The sequence below is a fragment of the Oncorhynchus nerka genome, linkage group LG8 (assembly GCF_034236695.1).
Source record: "Oncorhynchus nerka isolate Pitt River linkage group LG8, Oner_Uvic_2.0, whole genome shotgun sequence".
Lineage (NCBI taxonomy): Eukaryota > Metazoa > Chordata > Actinopteri > Salmoniformes > Salmonidae > Oncorhynchus > Oncorhynchus nerka.
Genome location: NC_088403.1, coordinates 9,439,159 through 9,462,401, shown reverse-complemented (window position 1 = coordinate 9,462,401; position 23,243 = coordinate 9,439,159). Strand labels below are relative to the sequence as shown.

General features: G+C 40.6%; 1 protein-coding gene across 3 annotated transcripts in view; it reads right to left on the bottom strand.

The window, feature by feature from the left end:
* The window catches only part of LOC115120619 (CCR4-NOT transcription complex subunit 2-like), a 142,395-nt gene that overhangs the window by 47,963 nt on the left and 71,189 nt on the right, over positions 1-23,243 (bottom strand). For all 3 annotated transcript variants that reach the window (XR_010464499.1, XM_065021313.1, XM_065021314.1), the window contains exon 6: positions 21,737-21,816. Coding sequence is in view for 2 of the 3 variants with exons in the window: in XM_065021313.1 (XP_064877385.1) it covers positions 21,737-21,816 (80 nt within the window). In the remaining variant the exon portion in view is untranslated. The remainder of the gene's footprint in view (positions 1-21,736; positions 21,817-23,243) is intronic.

The following is a 23,243-nucleotide window of genomic DNA, read 5'->3' as shown; positions in this document are numbered from 1 at the left end:
AAACCTCCATCTAGTCAGTTAGAGAAACAAACCTCCATCTAGTCAGTTAGAGAAACAAACCTCCATCTAGTCAGTTAGAGAAACAAACCTCCATCTAGTCAGTTAGAGAAACAAACCTCCATCTAGTCAGTTAGAGAAACAAACCTCCATCTAGTCAGTTAGAGAAACAAACCTCCATCTAGTCAGTTAGAGAAACAAACCTCCATCTAGTCAGTTAGAGAAACAAACCTCCATCTAGTCAGTTAGAGAAACAAACCTCCATCTAGTCCGAGAAACAAACCTCCATCTAGTCAGAAAACAAACCTCCATCTAGTCAGAAACAAACCTCCATCTAGTCAGTTAGAGAAACAAACCTCCATCTAGTCAGTTAGAGAAACAAACCTCCATCTAGTCAGTTAGAGAAACAAACCTCCATCTAGTCAGTTAGAGAAACAAACCTCCATCTAGTCAGTTAGAGAAACAAACCTCCATCTAGTCAGTTAGAGAAACAAACCTCCATCTAGTCAGTTAGAGAAACAAACCTCCATCTAGTCAGTTAGAGAAACAAACCTCCATCTAGTCAGTTAGAGAAACAAACCTCCATCTAGTCAGTTAGAGAAACAAACCTCCATCTAGTCAGTTAGAGAAACAAACCTCCATCTAGTCAGTTAGAGAAACAAACCTCCATCTAGTCAGTTAGAGAAACAAACCTCCATCTAGTCAGTTAGAGAAACAAACCTCCATCTAGTCAGTTAGAGAAACAAACCTCCATCTAGTCAGTTAGAGAAACAAACCTCCATCTAGTCAGTTAGAGAAACAAACCTCCATCTAGTCAGTTAGAGAAACAAACCTCCATCTAGTCAGTTAGAGAAACAAACCTCCATCTAGTCAGTTAGAGAAAACAAACCTCCATCTAGTCAGTTAGAGAAACAAACCTCCATCTAGTCAGTTAGAGAAACAAACCTCCATCTAGTCAGTTAGAGAAACAAACCTCCATCTAGTCAGTTAGAGAAAACAAACCTCCATCTAGTCAATCTAGTCAGTTAGAAAACAAACCTCCATCTAGTCCGTCCATCTAGTCCAGAGAAACAAACCTCCATCTAGTCAGTTAGAGAAACAAACCTCCATCTAGTCAGTTAGAGAAACAAACCTCCATCTAGTCAGTTAGAGAAACAAACCTCCATCTAGTCAGTTAGAGAAACAAACCTCCATCTAGTCAGTTAGAGAAACAAACCTCCATCTAGTCAGTTAGAGAAACAAACCTCCATCTAGTCAGTTAGAGAAACAAACCTCCATCTAGTCAGTTAGAGAAACAAACCTCCATCTAGTCAGAGAAACAAACCTCCATCTAGTCAGTTAGAGAAACAAACCTCCATCTAGTCAGTTAGAGAAACAAACCTCCATCTAGTCAGTTAGAGAAACAAACCTCCATCTAGTCAGTTAGAGAAACAAACCTCCATCTAGTCAGTTAGAGAGAAACAAACCTCCATCTAGTCAGAGAAACAAACCTCCATCTAGTCAGTTAGAGAAACAAACCTCCATCTAGTCAGAGAAACAAACCTCCATCTAGTCAGAGAAACAAACCTCCATCTAGTCAGAGAAACAAACCTCCATCTAGTCAGAGAAACAAACCTCCATCTAGTCAGAGAAACAAACCTCCATCTAGTCAGTTAGAGAAACAAACCTCCATCTAGTCAAACCTCCATCTAGTCAGAGAAAACAAACCTCCATCTAGTCAGTTAGAGAAACAAACCTCCATCTAGTCAGTTAGAGAAACAAACCTCCATCTAGTCAGTTAGAGAAACAAACCTCCATCTAGTCAGTTAGAGAAACAAACCTCCATCTAGTCAGTTAGAGAAACAAACCTCCATCTAGTCAGTTAGAGAAACAAACCTCCATCTAGTCAGTTAGAGAAACAAACCTCCATCTAGTCAGTTAGAGAAACAAACCTCCATCTAGTCAGAGAAACAAACCTCCATCTAGTCAGTTAGAGAAACAAACCTCCATCTAGTCAGTCCATCTAGTCAGAGAAACAAACCTCCATCTAGTCAGAGAAACAAACCTCCATCTAGTCAGAGAAACAAACCTCCATCTAGTCAGTTAGAGAAACAAACCTCCATCTAGTCAGTTAGAGAGAAACAAACCTCCATCTAGTCAGTTAGAGAAACAAACCTCCATCTAGTCAGTTAGAGAAACAAACCTCCATCTAGTCAGTTAGAGAAACAAACCTCCATCTAGTCAGTTAGAGAAACAAACCTCCATCTAGTCAGTTAGAGAAAACAAACCTCCATCTAGTCAGTTAGAGAAACAAACCTCCATCTAGTCAGTTAGAGAAACAAACCTCCATCTAGTCAGTTAGAGAAACAAACCTCCATCTAGTCAGTTAGAGAAACAAACCTCCATCTAGTCAGTTAGAGAAACAAACCTCCATCTAGTCAGTTAGAGAAACAAACCTCCATCTAGTCAGTTAGAGAAACAAACCTCCATCTAGTCAGTTAGAGAAACAAACCTCCATCTAGTCAGTTAGAGAAACAAACCTCCATCTAGTCAGTGAGAAACAAACCTCCATCTAGTCAGTTAGAGAGAAACAAACCTCCATCTAGTCAGAGAAACAAACCTCCATCTAGTCAGAGAAAACAAACCTCCATCTAGTCAGTTAGAGAAACAAACCTCCATCTAGTCAGTTAGAGAAACAAACCTCCATCTAGTCAGTTAGAAACAAACCTCCATCTAGTCAGTTAGAGAAACAAACCTCCATCTAGTCAGTTAGAGAAACAAACCTCCATCTAGTCAGTTAGAGAAACAAACCTCCATCTAGTCAGTTAGAGAAACAAACCTCCATCTAGTCAGTTAGAGAAACAAACCTCCATCTAGTCAGTTAGAGAAACAAACCTCCATCTAGTCAGTTAGAGAAACAAACCTCCATCTAGTCAGTTAGAGAAACAAACCTCCATCTAGTCAGTTAGAGAAACAAACCTCCATCTAGTCAGTTAGAGAAACAAACCTCCATCTAGTCAGAGAGAAACAAACCTCCATCTAGTCAGTTAGAGAAACAAACCTCCATCTAGTCAGAGAAACAAACCTCCATCTAGTCAGAGAAACAAACCTCCATCTAGTCAGTTAGAGAAACAAACCTCCATCTAGTCAGTTAGAGAAACAAACCTCCATCTAGTCAGTTAGAGAAACAAACCTCCATCTAGTCAGTTAGAAAACAAACCTCCATCTAGTCAGTTAGAGAAAACAAACCTCCATCTAGTCAGTTAGAGAAACAAACCTCCATCTAGTCAGTTAGAGAAACAAACCTCCATCTAGTCAGTTAGAGAAACAAACCTCCATCTAGTCAGTTAGAGAAACAAACCTCCATCTAGTCAGTTAGAGAAACAAACCTCCATCTAGTCAGTTAGAGAAACAAACCTCCATCTAGTCAGTTAGAGAAACAAACCTCCATCTAGTCAGTTAGAGAAACAAACCTCCATCTAGTCAGTTAGAGAAACAAACCTCCATCTAGTCAGTTAGAGAAACAAACCTCCATCTAGTCAGTTAGAGAAACAAACCTCCATCTAGTCAGTTAGAGAAACAAACCTCCATCTAGTCAGTTAGAGAAACAAACCTCCATCTAGTCAGTTAGAGAAACAAACCTCCATCTAGTCAGTTACAGAGAAACAAACCTCCATCTAGTCAGAGAAACAAACCTCCATCTAGTCAGAGAAACAAACCTCCATCTAGTCAGTTAGAGAAACAAACCTCCATCTAGTCAGTTAGAGAAACAAACCTCCATCTAGTCAGTTAGAGAAACAAACCTCCATCTAGTCAGTTAGAAACAAACCTCCATCTAGTCAGAAACAAAAACCTCCATCTAGTCAGTTAGAGAAACAAACCTCCATCTAGTCAGTCCATCTAGTCCAGAAACAAACCTCCATCTAGTCAGTTAGAGAAACAAACCTCCATCTAGTCAGTTAGAGAAACAAACCTCCATCTAGTCAGTTAGAGAAACAAACCTCCATCTAGTCAGTTAGAGAAACAAACCTCCATCTAGTCAGTTAGAGAAACAAACCTCCATCTAGTCAGTTACAGAGAAACAAACCTCCATCTAGTCAGTTACAGAGAAACAAACCTCCATCTAGTCAGAGAAACAAACCTCCATCTAGTCAGTTAGAGAAACAAACCTCCATCTAGTCAGTTAGAGAGAAACAAACCTCCATCTAGTCCGTTAGAGAAACAAACCTCCATCTAGTCAGTTAGAGAAACAAACCTCCATCTAGTCAGTTAGAGAGAAACAAACCTCCATCTAGTCAGTTAGAGAAACAAACCTCCATCTAGTCAGTTAGAGAAACAAACCTCCATCTAGTCAGTTAGAGAAACAAACCTCCATCTAGTCAGTTAGAGAAACAAACCTCCATCTAGTCAGTTAGAGAAACAAACCTCCATCTAGTCAGTTAGAGAAACAAACCTCCATCTAGTCAGTTAGAGAAACAAACCTCCATCTAGTCAGTTAGAGAAACAAACCTCCATCTAGTCAGTTACAGAGAAACAAACCTCCATCTAGTCAGTTAGAGAAACAAACCTCCATCTAGTCAGTTAGAGAAACAAACCTCCATCTAGTCAGTTAGAGAAACAAACCTCCATCTAGTCAGTTAGAGAAACAAACCTCCATCTAGTCAGTTAGAGAAACAAACCTCCATCTAGTCAGTTAGAGAGAAACAAACCTCCATCTAGTCAGAGAAACAAACCTCCATCTAGTCAGAGAAACAAACCTCCATCTAGTCAGTTAGAGAAACAAACCTCCATCTAGTCAGTTAGAGAAACAAACCTCCATCTAGTCAGTTAGAGAAACAAACCTCCATCTAGTCAGTTAGAGAAACAAACCTCCATCTAGTCAGTTAGAGAAACAAACCTCCATCTAGTCAGTTAGAGAAACAAACCTCCATCTAGTCAGTTAGAGAAACAAACCTCCATCTAGTCAGTTAGAGAAACAAACCTCCATCTAGTCAGTTAGAGAGAAACAAACCTCCATCTAGTCAGTTAGAGAAACAAACCTCCATCTAGTCAGTTAGAGAAACAAACCTCCATCTAGTCAGTTAGAGAAACAAACCTCCATCTAGTCAGTTAGAGAAACAAACCTCCATCTAGTCAGTTAGAGAAACAAACCTCCATCTAGTCAGTTAGAGAAACAAACCTCCATCTAGTCAGTTAGAGAAACAAACCTCCATCTAGTCAGTTAGAGAAACAAACCTCCATCTAGTCAGTTAGAGAAACAAACCTCCATCTAGTCAGTTAGAGAAACAAACCTCCATCTAGTCAGAGACAAACCACCATCTAGTCAGTTAGAGAAACAAACCTCCATCTAGTCAGAGACAAACCTCCATCTAGTCAGTTAGAGAAACAAACCTCCATCTAGTCAGTTAGAGAAACAAACCTCCATCTAGTCCGTCCATCTAGTCCGAGAAACAAACCTCCATCTAGTCAGAGAAACAAACCTCCATCTAGTCAGAGAAACAAACCTCCATCTAGTCAGTTAGAGAAACAAACCCCATCTAGTCAGTTAGAGAAACAAACCTCCATCTAGTCAGTTAGAGAAAAACAAACCTCCATCTAGTCAGTTAGAGAAACAAACCTCCATCTAGTCAGTTAGAGAAACAAACCTCCATCTAGTCAGTTAGAGAAACAAACCTCCATCTAGTCAGTTACAGAGAAACAAACCTCCATCTAGTCAGTTAGAGAAACAAACCTCCATCTAGTCAGAGAAACAAACCTCCATCTAGTCAGTTAGAGAAACAAACCTCCATCTAGTCAGTTAGAGAAACAAACCTCCATCTAGTCAGTTAGAGAAACAAACCTCCATCTAGTCAGTTACAGAGAAACAAACCTCCATCTAGTCAGTTAGAGAAACAAACCTCCATCTAGAGTCTAGTCAGAGAAACAAACCTCCATCTAGTCAGTTAGAGTCAGAAAACAAACCTCCATCTAGTCAGTTAGAGAAACAAACCTCCATCTAGTCAGAGAAACAAACCTCCATCTAGTCAGAGAAACAAACCTCCATCTAGTCAGAGAAACAAACCTCCATCTAGTCAGAGAAACAAACCTCCATCTAGTCAGTTAGAGAAACAAACCTCCATCTAGTCAGAGAAACAAACCTCCATCTAGTCAGTTAGAGAAACAAACCTCCACCTAGTCAGTTAGAGAAACAAACCTCCACCTAGTCAGTTAGAGAAACAAACCTCCATCTAGTCAGTTAAACCTCCATCTAGAGAAACAAACCTCCATCTAGTCAGTCCATCTAGAGAGAAACAAACCTCCATCTAGTCAGTTAGAGAAACAAACCTCCATCTAGTCAGTTCTAGTCAGAGAAACAAACCTCCATCTAGTCAGTTAGAGAAACAAACCTCCATCTAGTCAGTTAGAGAAACAAACCTCCATCTAGTCAGTTAGAGAAACAAACCTCCATCTAGTCAGTTAGAGAAACAAACCTCCATCTAGTCAGTTAGAGAAACAAACCTCCATCTAGTCAGTTAGAGAAACAAACCTCCATCTAGTCAGTTAGAGAAACAAACCTCCATCTAGTCAGTTAGAGAAACAAACCTCCATCTAGTCAGAGAAACAAACCTCCATCTAGTCAGTTAGAGAAACAAACCTCCATCTAGTCAGAGAAACAAACCTCCATCTAGTCAGAGAAACAAACCTCCATCTAGTCAGAGAAACAAACCTCCATCTAGTCAGAGAAACAAACCTCCATCTAGTCAGTTAGAGAAACAAACCTCCATCTAGTCAGTTAGAGAAACAAACCTCCATCTAGTCAGTTAGAGAAACAAACCTCCATCTAGTCAGACAAACCTCCATCTAGTCAGTTAGAGAGAAACAAACCTCCATCTAGTCAGTTAGAGAAACAAACCTCCATCTAGTCAGTTACAGAGAAACAAACCTCCATCTAGTCAGTTAGAGAAACAAACCTCCATCTAGTCAGTTAGAGAAACAAACCTCCATCTAGTCAGTTAGAGAAACAAACCTCCATCTAGTCAGTTAGAGAAACAAACCTCCATCTAGTCAGTTAGAGAAACAAACCTCCATCTAGTCAGTTAGAGAAACAAACCTCCATCTAGTCAGTTAGAGAAACAAACCTCCATCTAGTCAGTTAGAGAAACAAACCTCCATCTAGTCAGTTAGAGAAACAAACCTCCATCTAGTCAGTTAGAGAAACAAACCTCCATCTAGTCAGTTAGAGAAACAAACCTCCATCTAGTCAGTTAGAGAAACAAACCTCCATCTAGTCAGTTACAGAGAAACAAACCTCCATCTAGTCAGTTAGAGAAACAAACCTCCATCTAGTCAGTTAGAGAAACAAACCTCCATCTAGTCAGTTAGAGAAAACAAACCTCCATCTAGTCAGTTAGAGAAACAAACCTCCATCTAGTCAGTTAGAGAAACAAACCTCCATCTAGTCAGTTAAAAACAAACCTCCATCTAGTCAGTTAGAAACAAACCTCCATCTAGTCAGAAACAAACCTCCATCTAGTCAGAGAAAACAAACCTCCATCTAGTCAGAGAAACAAACCTCCATCTAGTCAGTTAGAGAAACAAACCTCCATCTAGTCAGTTAGAGAAACAAACCTCCATCTAGTCAGTTAGAGAAACAAACCTCCATCTAGTCAGTTAGAGAAACAAACCTCCATCTAGTCAGTTAGAGAAACAAACCTCCATCTAGTCAGTTAGAGAAACAAACCTCCATCTAGTCAGTTAGAGAAACAAACCTCCATCTAGTCAGAGAAACAAACCTCCATCTAGTCAGTTAGAGAAACAAACCTCCATCTAGTCAGTTAGAGAAACAAACCTCCATCTAGTCAGTTAGAGAAACAAACCTCCATCTAGTCAGTTAGAGAAACAAACCTCCATCTAGTCAGTTAGAGAAACAAACCTCCATCTAGTCAGTTAGAAAACAAACCTCCATCTAGTCAGTTAGAGAAACAAACCTCCATCTAGTCAGTTAGAGAAACAAACCTCCATCTAGTCAGTTAGAGAAACAAACCTCCATCTAGTCAGTTAGAGAAACAAACCTCCATCTAGTCAGTTAGAGAAACAAACCTCCATCTAGTCAGTTAGAGAAACAAACCTCCATCTAGTCAGTTAGAGAAACAAACCTCCATCTAGTCAGTTAGAGAAAACAAACCTCCATCTAGTCAGTTAGAGAAACAAACCTCCATCTAGTCAGTTAGAGAAACAAACCTCCATCTAGTCAGTTAGAGAAACAAACCTCCATCTAGTCAGTTAGAGAAACAAACCTCCATCTAGTCAGTTAGAGAAACAAACCTCCATCTAGTCAGTTAGAGAAACAAACCTCCATCTAGTCAGAAACAAACCTCCATCTAGTCAGAGACAAACCTCCATCTAGTCAGTTACAGAGAAACAAACCTCCATCTAGTCAGTTAGAGAAACAAACCTCCATCTAGTCAGTTAGAGAAACAAACCTCCATCTAGTCAGTTAGAGAAACAAACCTCCATCTAGTCAGTTAGAGAAACAAACCTCCATCTAGTCAGTTAGAGAGAAACAAACCTCCATCTAGTCAGTTAGAGAAACAAACCTCCATCTAGTCAGTTAGAGAAACAAACCTCCATCTAGTCAGTTAGAGAAACAAACCTCCATCTAGTCAGTTAGAGAAACAAACCTCCATCTAGTCAGTTAGAGAAACAAACCTCCATCTAGTCAGTTAGAGAAACAAACCTCCATCTAGTCAGTTAGAGAAACAAACCTCCATCTAGTCAGTTAGAGAAACAAACCTCCATCTAGTCAGTTAGAGAAACAAACCTCCATCTAGTCAGTTAGAGAAACAAACCTCCATCTAGTCAGTTAGAGAAACAAACCTCCATCTAGTCAGTTAGAGAAACAAACCTCCATCTAGTCAGTTAGAGAAACAAACCTCCATCTAGTCAGAGAAACAAACCTCCATCTAGTCAGTTAGAGAAACAAACCTCCATCTAGTCAGTTACAGAGAAACAAACCTCCATCTAGTCAGTTAGAGAAACAAACCTCCATCTAGTCAGTTAGAGAAACAAACCTCCATCTAGTCAGTCAGAAACAAACCTCCATCTAGTCAGTTAGAGAAACAAACCTCCATCTAGTCAGTTAGAAACAAACCTCCATCTAGTCAGTTAGAGAAACAAACCTCCATCTAGTCAGTTAGAGAAACAAACCTCCATCTAGTCAGTTAGAGAAACAAACCTCCATCTAGTCAGTTAGAGAAACAAACCTCCATCTAGTCAGTTAGAGAAACAAACCTCCATCTAGTCAGTTAGAGAAACAAACCTCCATCTAGTCAGTTAGAGAAACAAACCTCCATCTAGTCAGTTAGAGAAACAAACCTCCATCTAGTCAGTTACAGAGAAACAAACCTCCATCTAGTCAGAGAAACAAACCTCCATCTAGTCAGTTAGAGAAACAAACCTCCATCTAGTCAGTTAGAGAAACAAACCTCCATCTAGTCAGTTAGAGAGAAACAAACCTCCATCTAGTCAGTTAGAGAGAAACAAACCTCCATCTAGTCAGTTAGAGAGAAACAAACCTCCATCTAGTCAGAGAAACAAACCTCCATCTAGTCAGTTAGAAAACAAACCTCCATCTAGTCAGTTAGAAAACAAACCTCCATCTAGTCAGTTAGAAAACAAACCTCCATCTAGTCAGAGAAACAAACCTCCATCTAGTCAGAGAAACAAACCTCCATCTAGTCAGTCCATCTAGTCAGAGAAAACAAACCTCCATCTAGTCAGAGAAACAAACCTCCATCTAGTCAGAGAAAACAAACCTCCATCTAGTCAGTTAGAGAAACAAACCTCCATCTAGTCAGTTAGAGAAACAAACCTCCATCTAGTCAGTTAGAGAAACAAACCTCCATCTAGTCAGTTAGAGAAACAAACCTCCATCTAGTCAGTTAGAGAAACAAACCTCCATCTAGTCAGTTAGAGAAACAAACCTCCATCTAGTCAGTTAGAGAAACAAACCTCCATCTAGTCAGTTAGAGAAACAAACCTCCATCTAGTCAGTTAGAAAACAAACCTCCATCTAGTCAGTTAGAGAAACAAACCTCCATCTAGTCAGTCCATCTAGTCAGAGAAAAACAAACCTCCATCTAGTCAGTTAGAGAAACAAACCTCCATCTAGTCAGAGAAACAAACCTCCATCTAGTCAGTTAGAAACAAACCTCCATCTAGTCAGTTAGAGAAACAAACCTCCATCTAGTCAGTTAGAGAAACAAACCTCCATCTAGTCAGTTAGAGAAACAAACCTCCATCTAGTCAGAGAAACAAACCTCCATCTAGTCAGAGAAACAAACCTCCATCTAGTCAGTTAGAGAAACAAACCTCCATCTAGTCAGTTAGAGAAACAAACCTCCATCTAGTCAGTTAGAAAACAAACCTCCATCTAGTCAGTTAGAGAAACAAACCTCCATCTAGTCAGTTAGAGAAACAAACCTCCATCTAGTCAGTTAGAGAAACAAACCTCCATCTAGTCAGTTAGAGAAACAAACCTCCATCTAGTCAGTTAGAAAACAAACCTCCATCTAGTCAGTTAGAGAAACAAACCTCCATCTAGTCAGTTAGAGAAACAAACCTCCATCTAGTCAGTTAGAGAAACAAACCTCCATCTAGTCAGTTAGAGAAACAAACCTCCATCTAGTTAGAGAGAAACAAACCTCCATCTAGTCAGAGAAACAAACCTCCATCTAGTCAGTTAGAAACAAACCTCCATCTAGTCAGTTAGAGAAACAAACCTCCATCTAGTCAGTTAGAGAAACAAACCTCCATCTAGTCAGTTAGAGAAACAAACCTCCATCTAGTCAGTTAGAGAAACAAACCTCCATCTAGTCAGTTAGAGAAACAAACCTCCATCTAGTCAGTTAGAGAAACAAACCTCCATCTAGTCAGTTAGAGAAACAAACCTCCATCTAGTCAGTTAGAGAAACAAACCTCCATCTAGTCAGTTAGAGAAACAAACCTCCATCTAGTCAGTTAGAGAAACAAACCTCCATCTAGTCAGAGAAACAAACCTCCATCTAGTCAGAGAAACAAACCTCCATCTAGTCAGTTAGAGAAACAAACCTCCATCTAGTCAGTTAGAAAACAAACCTCCATCTAGTCAGAGAAACAAACCTCCATCTAGTCAGAGAAAAACAAACCTCCATCTAGTCAGAGAAACAAACCTCCATCTAGTCAGTTAGAGAAACAAACCTCCATCTAGTCAGTTAGAGAAACAAACCTCCATCTAGTCAGTTAGAGAAACAAACCTCCATCTAGTCAGAGAAACAAACCTCCATCTAGTCAGTTAGAGAAACAAACCTCCATCTAGTCAGTTAGAGAAACAAACCTCCATCTAGTCAGTTAGAGAAACAAACCTCCATCTAGTCAGTTAGAGAAACAAACCTCCATCTAGTCAGTTAGAGAAACAAACCTCCATCTAGTCAGTTAGAGAAACAAACCTCCATCTAGTCAGTTAGAGAAACAAACCTCCATCTAGTCAGTTAGAGAAACAAACCTCCATCTAGTCAGTTAGAGAAACAAACCTCCATCTAGTCAGTTAGAGAAACAAACCTCCATCTAGTCAGTTAGAGAAACAAACCTCCATCTAGTCAGTTAGAGAAACAAACCTCCATCTAGTCAGTTAGAGAAACAAACCTCCATCTAGTCAGTTAGAGAAACAAACCTCCATCTAGTCAGAGAAACAAACCTCCATCTAGTCAAGAAACAAACCTCCATCTAGTCAGTTAGAAAACAAACCTCCATCTAGTCAGTTAGAAACAAACCTCCATCTAGTCAGTTAGAGAAACAAACCTCCATCTAGTCAGTTAGAGAAACAAACCTCCATCTAGTCAGTTAGAGAAACAAACCTCCATCTAGTCAGTTAGAGAAACAAACCTCCATCTAGTCAGTTAGAGAAACAAACCTCCATCTAGTCAGTTAGAGAAACAAACCTCCATCTAGTCAGTTAGAAAACAAACCTCCATCTAGTCAGTTAGAGAAACAAACCTCCATCTAGTCAGTTAGAGAAACAAACCTCCATCTAGTCAGTTAGAGAAACAAACCTCCATCTAGTCAGTTAGAGAAACAAACCTCCATCTAGTCAGTTAGAGAAACAAACCTCCATCTAGTCAGTTAGAGAAACAAACCTCCATCTAGTCAGTTAGAGAAACAAACCTCCATCTAGTCAGAGAAAACAAACCTCCATCTAGTCAGTTAGAGAAAACAAACCTCCATCTAGTCAGTTAGAGAAACAAACCTCCATCTAGTCAGTTAGAGAAACAAACCTCCATCTAGTCAGAGAAACAAACCTCCATCTAGTCAGAGAAACAAACCTCCATCTAGTCAGTTAGAGAAACAAACCTCCATCTAGTCAGAGAAACAAACCTCCATCTAGTCAGTTAGAGAAACAAACCTCCATCTAGTCAGTTAGAGAAACAAACCTCCATCTAGTCAGAGAAACAAACCTCCATCTAGTCAGTTAGAAAACAAACCTCCATCTAGTCAGTTAGAGAAAACAAACCTCCATCTAGTCAGTTAGAGAAACAAACCTCCATCTAGTCAGTTAGAGAAACAAACCTCCATCTAGTCAGTTAGAGAAACAAACCTCCATCTAGTCAGTTAGAGAAACAAACCTCCATCTAGTCAGTTAGAGAAACAAACCTCCATCTAGTCAGTCCATCTAGTCAGTTAGAGAAACAAACCTCCATCTAGTCAGTTAGAGAAACAAACCTCCATCTAGTCAGTTAGAGAAACAAACCTCCATCTAGTCAGTTAGAGAAACAAACCTCCATCTAGTCAGTTAGAGAAACAAACCTCCATCTAGTCAGTTAGAGAAACAAACCTCCATCTAGTCAGTTAGAGAAACAAACCTCCATCTAGTCAGTTAGAAAACAAACCTCCATCTAGTCAGTTAGAGAAACAAACCTCCATCTAGTCAGTTAGAGAGAAACAAACCTCCATCTAGTCAGTTAGAGAAACAAACCTCCATCTAGTCAGTTAGAGAAACAAACCTCCATCTAGTCAGTTAGAGAAACAAACCTCCATCTAGTCAGTTAGAGAAACAAACCTCCATCTAGTCAGTTAGAGAAACAAACCTCCATCTAGTCAGTTAGAAACAAACCTCCATCTAGTCAGAGAAACAAACCTCCATCTAGTCAGTTAGAGAAACAAACCTCCATCTAGTCAGTTAGAGAAACAAACCTCCATCTAGTCAGTTAGAGAAACAAACCTCCATCTAGTCAGTTAGAGAAAACAAACCTCCATCTAGTCAGTTAGAGAAACAAACCTCCATCTAGTCAGTTAGAGAAACAAACCTCCATCTAGTCAGTTAGAGAAACAAACCTCCATCTAGTCAGTTAGAGAAACAAACCTCCATCTAGTCAGTTAGAGAAACAAACCTCCATCTAGTCAGTTAGAGAAACAAACCTCCATCTAGTCAGTTAGAGAAACAAACCTCCATCTAGTCAGAGAAACAAACCTCCATCTAGTCAGAGAAACAAACCTCCATCTAGTCAGAGAAACAAACCTCCATCTAGTCAGTTAGAGAAACAAACCTCCATCTAGTCAGTTCTAGTCAGAGAAACAAACCTCCATCTAGTCAGTTAGAGAAACAAACCTCCATCTAGTCAGTTAGAGAAACAAACCTCCATCTAGTCAGTTAGAGAAACAAACCTCCATCTAGTCAGTTAGAGAAACAAACCTCCATCTAGTCAGTTAGAGAAACAAACCTCCATCTAGTCAGTTAGAGAAACAAACCTCCATCTAGTCAGTTAGAGAAACAAACCTCCATCTAGTCAGTTAGAGAAACAAACCTCCATCTAGTCAGAGAAACAAACCTCCATCTAGTCAGTTAGAGAAACAAACCTCCATCTAGTCAGAGAAAACAAACCTCCATCTAGTCAGTTAGAAAACAAACCTCCATCTAGTCAGTCCATCTAGTCAGAGAAACAAACCTCCATCTAGTCAGTTAGAGAAACAAACCTCCATCTAGTCAGTTAGAGAAACAAACCTCCATCTAGTCAGTTAGAGAAACAAACCTCCATCTAGTCAGTTAAGAAACAAACCTCCATCTAGTCAGTTAGAGAAAACAAACCTCCATCTAGTCAGTTAGAGAAACAAACCTCCATCTAGTCAGTTAGAGAAACAAACCTCCATCTAGTCAGTTAGAGAAACAAACCTCCATCTAGTCAGTTAGAGAAACAAACCTCCATCTAGTCAGTTAGAGAAACAAACCTCCATCTAGTCAGTTAGAGAAACAAACCTCCATCTAGTCAGTTAGAGAAACAAACCTCCATCTAGTCAGTTAGAGAAACAAACCTCCATCTAGTCAGTTAGAGAAACAAACCTCCATCTAGTCAGTTAGAGAAACAAACCTCCATCTAGTCAGTTAGAGAAACAAACCTCCATCTAGTCAGTTAGAGAAACAAACCTCCATCTAGTCAGTTAGAGAAACAAACCTCCATCTAGTCAGAGAAACAAACCTCCATCTAGTCAGAGAAACAAACCTCCATCTAGTCAGAGAAACAAACCTCCATCTAGTCAGAGAAACAAACCTCCATCTAGTCAGTTAGAGAGAAACAAACCTCCATCTAGTCAGTTAGAGAAACAAACCTCCATCTAGTCAGTTAGAGAAACAAACCTCCATCTAGTCAAAGAAACAAACCTCCATCTAGTCAGTTAGAGAAACAAACCTCCATCTAGTCAGTTAGAGAGAAACAAACCTCCATCTAGTCCGTTAGAGAAACAAACCTCCATCTAGTCAGTTAGAGAAACAAACCTCCATCTAGTCAGTTAGAGAAACAAACCTCCATCTAGTCAGTTAGAGAAACAAACCTCCATCTAGTCAGTTAGAGAAACAAACCTCCATCTAGTCAGTTAGAGAAACAAACCTCCATCTAGTCAGTTAGAGAAACAAACCTCCATCTAGTCAGTTAGAGAAACAAACCTCCATCTAGTCAGAGAAACAAACCTCCATCTAGTCAGAGAAACAAACCTCCATCTAGTCAGTTAGAGAAACAAACCTCCATCTAGTCAGTTAGAGAAACAAACCTCCATCTAGTCAGTTAGAGAAACAAACCTCCATCTAGTCAGAGAAACAAACCTCCATCTAGTCAGTTCCATCTAGTCAGAGAAACAAACCTCCATCTAGTCAGTTAGAGAGAAACAAACCTCCATCTAGTCAGTTAGAGAAACAAACCTCCATCTAGTCAGAGAAACAAACCTCCATCTAGTCAGAGAAACAAACCTCCATCTAGTCAGTTAGAGAGAAACAAACCTCCATCTAGTCAGTTAGAGAAACAAACCTCCATCTAGTCAGTTAGAGAAACAAACCTCCATCTAGTCAGTCAGAGAAACAAACCTCCATCTAGTCAGTTAGAGAAACAAACCTCCATCTAGTCAGTTAGAGAAACAAACCTCCATCTAGTCAGAGACAAACCTCCATCTAGTCAGTTAGAGAAACAAACCTCCATCTAGTCAGTTAGAGAAACAAACCTCCATCTAGTCAGTTAGAGAAACAAACCTCCATCTAGTCAGTTAGAGAAACAAACCTCCATCTAGTCAGTTAGAGAAACAAACCTCCATCTAGTCAGTTAGAGAAACAAACCTCCATCTAGTCAGTTACAGAGAAACAAACCTCCATCTAGTCAGAGAAACAAACCTCCATCTAGTCAGTTAGAGAAACAAACCTCCATCTAGTCAGTTAGAGAAACAAACCTCCATCTAGTCCGTTAGAGAGAAACAAACCTCCATCTAGTCAGTTAGAGAAACAAACCTCCATCTAGTCAGTTAGAGAAACAAACCTCCATCTAGTCAGTTAGAGAAACAAACCTCCATCTAGTCAGTTAGAGAAACAAACCTCCATCTAGTCAGTTAGAGAAACAAACCTCCATCTAGTCAGTTAGAGAAACAAACCTCCATCTAGTCAGTTAGAGAAACAAACCTCCATCTAGTCAGTTAGAGAAACAAACCTCCATCTAGTCAGTTAGAGAAACAAACCTCCATCTAGTCAGTTAGAGAAACAAACCTCCATCTAGTCAGTTAGAGAAACAAACCTCCATCTAGTCAGTTACAGAGAAACAAACCTCCATCTAGTCAGTTAGAGAAACAAACCTCCATCTAGTCAGTTAGAGAAACAAACCTCCATCTAGTCAGTTAGAGAAACAAACCTCCATCTAGTCAGTTAGAGAGAAACAAACCTCCATCTAGTCATCTAGTCCGAGAAACAAACCTCCATCTAGTCAGTTAGAGAAACAAACCTCCATCTAGTCAGTTAGAGAAACAAACCTCCATCTAGTCAGTTAGAGAAACAAACCTCCATCTAGTCAGTTAGAGAAACAAACCTCCATCTAGTCAGTTAGAGAAACAAACCTCCATCTAGTCAGTTAGAGAAACAAACCTCCATCTAGTCAGAGACAAACCTCCATCTAGTCAGTTACAGAGAAACAAACCTCCATCTAGTCAGTTACAGAGAAACAAACCTCCATCTAGTCAGAAACAAACCTCCATCTAGTCAGTTAGAGAAACAAACCTCCATCTAGTCAGAGACAAACCTCCATCTAGTCAGTTACAGAGAAACAAACCTCCATCTAGTCAGTTAGAGAAACAAACCTCCATCTAGTCAGTTAGAGAAACAAACCTCCATCTAGTCAGTTAGAGAAACAAACCTCCATCTAGTCAGTTAGAGAAACAAACCTCCATCTAGTCAGTTAGAGAAACAAACCTCCATCTAGTCAGAGAAACAAACCTCCATCTAGTCAGTTAGAGAAACAAACCTCCATCTAGTCAGTTACAGAGAAACAAACCTCCATCTAGTCAGTTAGAGAAACAAACCTCCATCTAGTCAGAGAAACAAACCTCCATCTAGTCAGTTAGAGAAACAAACCTCCATCTAGTCAGTTAGAGAAACAAACCTCCATCTAGTCAGTTAGAGAAACAAACCTCCATCTAGTCAGTTAGAGAAACAAACCTCCATCTAGTCAGTTAGAGAAACAAACCTCCATCTAGTCAGTTAGAGAAACAAACCTCCATCTAGTCAGTTAGAGAAACAAACCTCCATCTAGTCAGAGAAACAAACCTCCATCTAGTCAGTTAGAGAAACAAACCTCCATCTAGTCAGTTAGAGAAACAAACCTCCATCTAGTCAGTTAGAGAAACAAACCTCCATCTAGTCAGTTAGAGAAACAAACCTCCATCTAGTCAGTTAGAGAAACAAACCTCCATCTAGTCAGTTAGAGAAACAAACCTCCATCTAGTCAGTTAGAGAAACAAACCTCCATCTAGTCAGTTAGAGAAACAAACCTCCATCTAGTCAGTTAGAGAAACAAACCTCCATCTAGTCAGTTAGAGAAACAAACCTCCATCTAGTCAGTTAGAGAAACAAACCTCCATCTAGTCAGTTAGAGAAACAAACCTCCATCTAGTCAGTTAGAGAAACAAACCTCCATCTAGTCAGAGAAACAAACCTCCATCTAGTCAGAGAAACAAACCTCCATCTAGTCAGAGAAACAAACCTCCATCTAGTCAGTTAGAGAAACAAACCTCCATCTAGTCAGTTAGAGAAACAAACCTCCATCTAGTCAGTTAGAGAAACAAACCTCCATCTAGTCAGTTAGAGAAACAAACCTCCATCTAGTCAGAGAAACAAACCTCCATCTAGTCAGTTACAGAGAAACAAACCTCCATCTAGTCAGTTAGAGAAACAAACCTCCATCTAGTCCGTTAGAGAAACAAACCTCCATCTAGTCCGTTAGAGAAACAAACCTCCATCTAGTCCGTTAGAGAAACAAACCTCCATCTAGTCAGTTAGAGAAACAAACCTCCATCTAGTCAGTTAGAGAAACAAACCTCCATCTAGTCAGTTAGAGAAACAAACCTCCATCTAGTCAGTTAGAGAAACAAACCTCCATCTAGTCAGTTAGAGAAACAAACCTCCATCTAGTCAGTTACAGAGAAACAAACCTCCATCTAGTCAGTTAGAGAAACAAACCTCCATCTAGTCAGAGAAACAAACCTCCATCTAGTCAGAGAAACAAACCTCCATCTAGTCAGTTAGAGAAACAAACCTCCATCTAGTCAGTTACAGAGAAACAAACCTCCATCTAGTCAGTTACAAAGAAACAAACCTCCATCTAGTCAGTTAGAGAAACAAACCTCCATCTAGTCAGTTAGAGAAACAAACCTCCATCTAGTCAGAGAAACAAACCTCCATCTAGTCAGTTAGAGAAACAAACCTCCATCTAGTCAGTTAGAGAAACAAACCTCCATCTAGTCAGTTAGAGAAACAAACCTCCATCTAGTCAGAGAAACAAACCTCCATCTAGTCAGTTAGAGAAACAAACCTCCATCTAGTCAGTTAGAGAAACAAACCTCCATCTAGTCAGTTAGAGAAACAAACCTCCATCTAGTCAGTTAGAGAAACAAACCTCCATCTAGTCAGTCAGTTAGAGAGAAACAAACCTCCATCTAGTCAGACAAACCTCCATCTAGTCAGTTAGAGAGAAACAAACCTCCATCTAGTCAGTTAGAGAAACAAACCTCCATCTAGTCAGTTAGAGAAACAAACCTCCATCTAGTCAGTTAGAGAGAAACAAACCTCCATCTAGTCAGAGAAACAAACCTCCATCTAGTCAGTTAGAGAAACAAACCTCCATCTAGTCAGTTAGAGAAACAAACCTCCATCTAGTCAGAGAAACAAACCTCCATCTAGTCAGAGAAACAAACCTCCATCTAGTCAGTTAGAGAAACAAACCTCCATCTAGTCAGTTAGAGAAACAAACCTCCATCTAGTCAGAGAAACAAACCTCCATCTAGTCAGTTAGAGAAACAAACCTCCATCTAGTCAGTTAGAGAAACAAACCTCCATCTAGTCAGTTAGAGAAACAAACCTCCATCTAGTCAGTTAGAGAAACAAACCTCCATCTAGTCAGAGAAACAAACCTCCATCTAGTCAGAGAAACAAACCTCCATCTAGTCAGTTAGAGAAACAAACCTCCATCTAGTCAGAGAAACAAACCTCCATCTAGTCAGAGAAACAAACCTCCATCTAGTCAGTTAGAGAAACAAACCTCCATCTAGTCAGTTAGAGAAACAAACCTCCATCTAGTCAGTTAGAGAAACAAACCTCCATCTAGTCAGTTAGAGAAACAAACCTCCATCTAGTCAGTTAGAGAAACAAACCTCCATCTAGTCAGTTAGAGAAACAAACCTCCATCTAGTCAGTTAGAGAAACAAACCTCCATCTAGTCAGTTAGAGAAACAAACCTCCATCTAGTCAGTTAGAGAAACAAACCTCCATCTAGTCAGAGAAACAAACCTCCATCTAGTCAGTTAGAGAGAAACAAACCTCCATCTAGTCAGAGAAACAAACCTCCATCTAGTCAGTTAGAGAAACAAACCTCCATCTAGTCAGTTAGAGAAACAAACCTCCATCTAGTCAGAGAAACAAACCTCCATCTAGTCAGAGAAACAAACCTCCATCTAGTCAGAGAAACAAACCTCCATCTAGTCAGTTAGAGAAACAAACCTCCATCTAGTCAGAGAAACAAACCTCCATCTAGTCAGAGAAACAAACCTCCATCTAGTCAGTTAGAGAAACAAACCTCCATCTAGTCAGTTAGAGAAACAAACCTCCATCTAGTCAGTTAGAGAAACAAACCTCCATCTAGTCAGTTACAGAGAAACAAACCTCCATCTAGTCAGTTAGAGAAACAAACCTCCATCTAGTCAGAGAAACAAACCTCCATCTAGTCAGTTAGAGAAACAAACCTCCATCTAGTCAGTTAGAGAAACAAACCTCCATCTAGTCAGTTAGAGAAACAAACCTCCATCTAGTCAGTTAGAGAAACAAACCTCCATCTAGTCAGAGAAAACAAACCTCCATCTAGTCAGTTAGAGAGAAACAAACCTCCATCTAGTCAGTTAGAGAAACAAACCTCCATCTAGTCAGAGAAACAAACCTCCATCTAGTCAGAGAAACAAACCTCCATCTAGTCAGAGAAACAAACCTCCATCTAGTCAGTTAGAGAAACAAACCTCCATCTAGTCAGTTAGAGAAACAAACCTCCATCTAGTCAGTTAGAGAAACAAACCTCCATCTAGTCAGTTAGAGAAACAAACCTCCATCTAGTCAGTTAGAGAAACAAACCTCCATCTAGTCAGAGAAACAAACCTCCATCTAGTCAGTTAGAGAAACAAACCTCCATCTAGTCAGTTAGAGAAACAAACCTCCATCTAGTCAGTTAGAGAAACAAACCTCCATCTAGTCAGTTAGAGAAACAAACCTCCATCTAGTCAGAGAAACAAACCTCCATCTAGTCAGAGAAACAAACCTCCATCTAGTCAGAGAAACAAACCTCCATCTAGTCAGAGAAACAAACCTCCATCTAGTCAGAGAAACAAACCTCCATCTAGTCAGTCAGAGAAACAAACCTCCATCTAGTCAGTCAGAGAAACAAACCTCCATCTAGTCAGAGAAACAAACCTCCATCTAGTCAGAGAAACAAACCTCCATCTAGTCAGTTAGAGAAACAAACCTCCATCTAGTCAGTTAGAGAAACAAACCTCCATCTAGTCAGAGAAACAAACCTCCATCTAGTCAGTTACAGAGAAACAAACCTCCATCTAGTCAGTTAGAGAAACAAACCTCCATCTAGTCAGAGAAACAAACCTCCATCTAGTCAGTCAGAGAAACAAACCTCCATCTAGTCAGAGAAACAAACCTCCATCTAGTCAGTTAGAGAAACAAACCTCCATCTAGTCAGTTAGAGAAACAAACCTCCATCTAGTCAGTTAGAGAAACAAACCTCCATCTAGTCAGTTAGAGAAACAAACCTCCATCTAGTCAGTTAGAGAAACAAACCTCCATCTAGTCAGTTACAGAGAAACAAACCTCCATCTAGTCAGTTACAGAGAAACAAACCTCCATCTAGTCAGAGAAACAAACCTCCATCTAGTCAGTTAGAGAAACAAACCTCCATCTAGTCAGTTACAGAGAAACAAACCTCCATCTAGTCAGAGAAACAAACCTCCATCTAGTCAGAGAAACAAACCTCCATCTAGTCAGTTAGAGAAACAAACCTCCATCTAGTCAGAGAAACAAACCTCCATCTAGTCAGTTAGAGAAACAAACCTCCATCTAGTCAGTTAGAGAAACAAACCTCCATCTAGTCAGTTAGAGAAACAAACCTCCATCTAGTCAGTTAGAGAAACAAACCTCCATCTAGTCAGAGAAACAAACCTCCATCTAGTCAGTTAGAGAAACAAACCTCCATCTAGTCAGTTACAGAGAAACAAACCTCCATCTAGTCAGTTAGAGAAACAAACCTCCATCTAGTCAGTTAGAGAAACAAACCTCCATCTAGTCAGTTAGAGAAACAAACCTCCATCTAGTCAGTTAGAGAGAAACAAACCTCCATCTAGTCAGTTACAGAGAAACAAACCTCCATCTAGTCAGAGAAACAAACCTCCATCTAGTCCGTTAGAGAGAAACAAACCTCCATCTAGTCAGTTACAGAGAAACAAACCTCCATCTAGTCAGAGAAACAAACCTCCATCTAGTCCGTTAGAGAGAAACAAACCTCCATCTAGTCAGTTACAGAGAAACAAACCTCCATCTAGTCAGAGAAACAAACCTCCATCTAGTCCGTTAGAGAGAAACAAACCACAAAAGAAATGATCAAATTACTACTCTAACTATAACTTTCTGTCATCAATGAAGGGTATCAATCAGACAGCCAATCAATGTCTTGAACATCACCTGTTCCGTTGAAGATGTTGCTGGATAACGAGTTGTTCATCCCGAACGATGGATTCCGGTTCATTCCAAACCCCGACATACTGAAACAGAGACACTATTTCAGTCGGGAATTCAAGTTCACATTTTACTCATTCAGCAGATGCTCTTATCCAGGGCAAATGACAAAACATGGTCATCCTGAAACATGGAGAGAGAAACACCATTTCACTTTCATTCCTGTTTCAAGTTGTTAAGTCTTAAAACCACACAATATAGAAAAGTCCCTAAAAAAGTCCAAACCCCCATAACACCCTAAGGCAGTCATAGGTACAGGCTGATATGACATACGGTAACCTAGTAATAATGGGTCACTGCTGAGCACCACAGTCACTGCTGAGCACCACAGTCACTGCAGAGCACCACAGTCACTGCAGAGCACCACAGTCACTGCAGAGCACCACAGTCACTGCAGAGCACCACAGTCACTGCAGAGCACCACAGTCACTGCAGAGCACCACAGTCACTGCAGAGCACCACAGTCACTGCAGAGCACCACAGTCACTACAGAGCTGGTACCCAGTCACTGCTGAGCAGCACAGTCACTGCTGAGCAGCACAGTCACTGCTGAGCACCACAGTCACTGCTGAGCACCACAGTCACTGCTGAGCACCACAGTCACTGCTGAGCACCACAGTCACTGCTGAGCACCACAGTCACTGCTGAGCAGCACAGTCACTGCTGAGCAGCACAGTCACTGCAGAGCTGGTACCCAGTCACTGCTGAGCACCACAGTCACTGCTGAGCACCACAGTCACTGCTGAGCACCACAGTCACTGCTGAGCAGCACAGTCACTGCTGAGCAGCACAGTCACTGCAGAGCAGCACAGTCACTGCAGAGCTGGTACCCAGTCACTGCTGAGCACCACAGTCACTGCTGAGCACCACAGTCACTGCTGAGCACCACAGTCACTGCTGAGCACCACAGTCACTGCTGAGCACCACAGTCACTGCTGAGCACCACAGTCACTGCTGAGCACCACAGTCACTGCTGAGCACCACAGTCACTGCTGAGCACCACAGTCACTGCTGAGCACCACAGTCACTGCTGAGCACCACAGTCACTGCTGAGCACCACAGTCACTGCTGAGCACCACAGTCACTGCTGAGCACCACAGTCACTGCTGAGCACCACAGTCACTGCTGAGCAGCAGTCACTGCTGAGCACCACAGTCACTGCTGAGCACCACAGTCACTGCTGAGCAGCACAGTCACTGCTGAGCACCACAGTCACTGCTGAGCAGCACAGTCATCACATGATCTGACTCTGAACCAAGCTAAAGGTCATTTCTCCCTGTTTCAAGGCAAATTTTATGTCATTGATGAGACCAATAACAGACATTTCATAGCACTGTGTCTGGTAGAGCTTGACATAGACACTACTAAGGATAGTTGGCTTCCACGTTTGCCTCTGAATGCAGATGGGCCACAGTGGAGACCTGTAAAGGACTGTATTCTCAGGCTCAAGGTG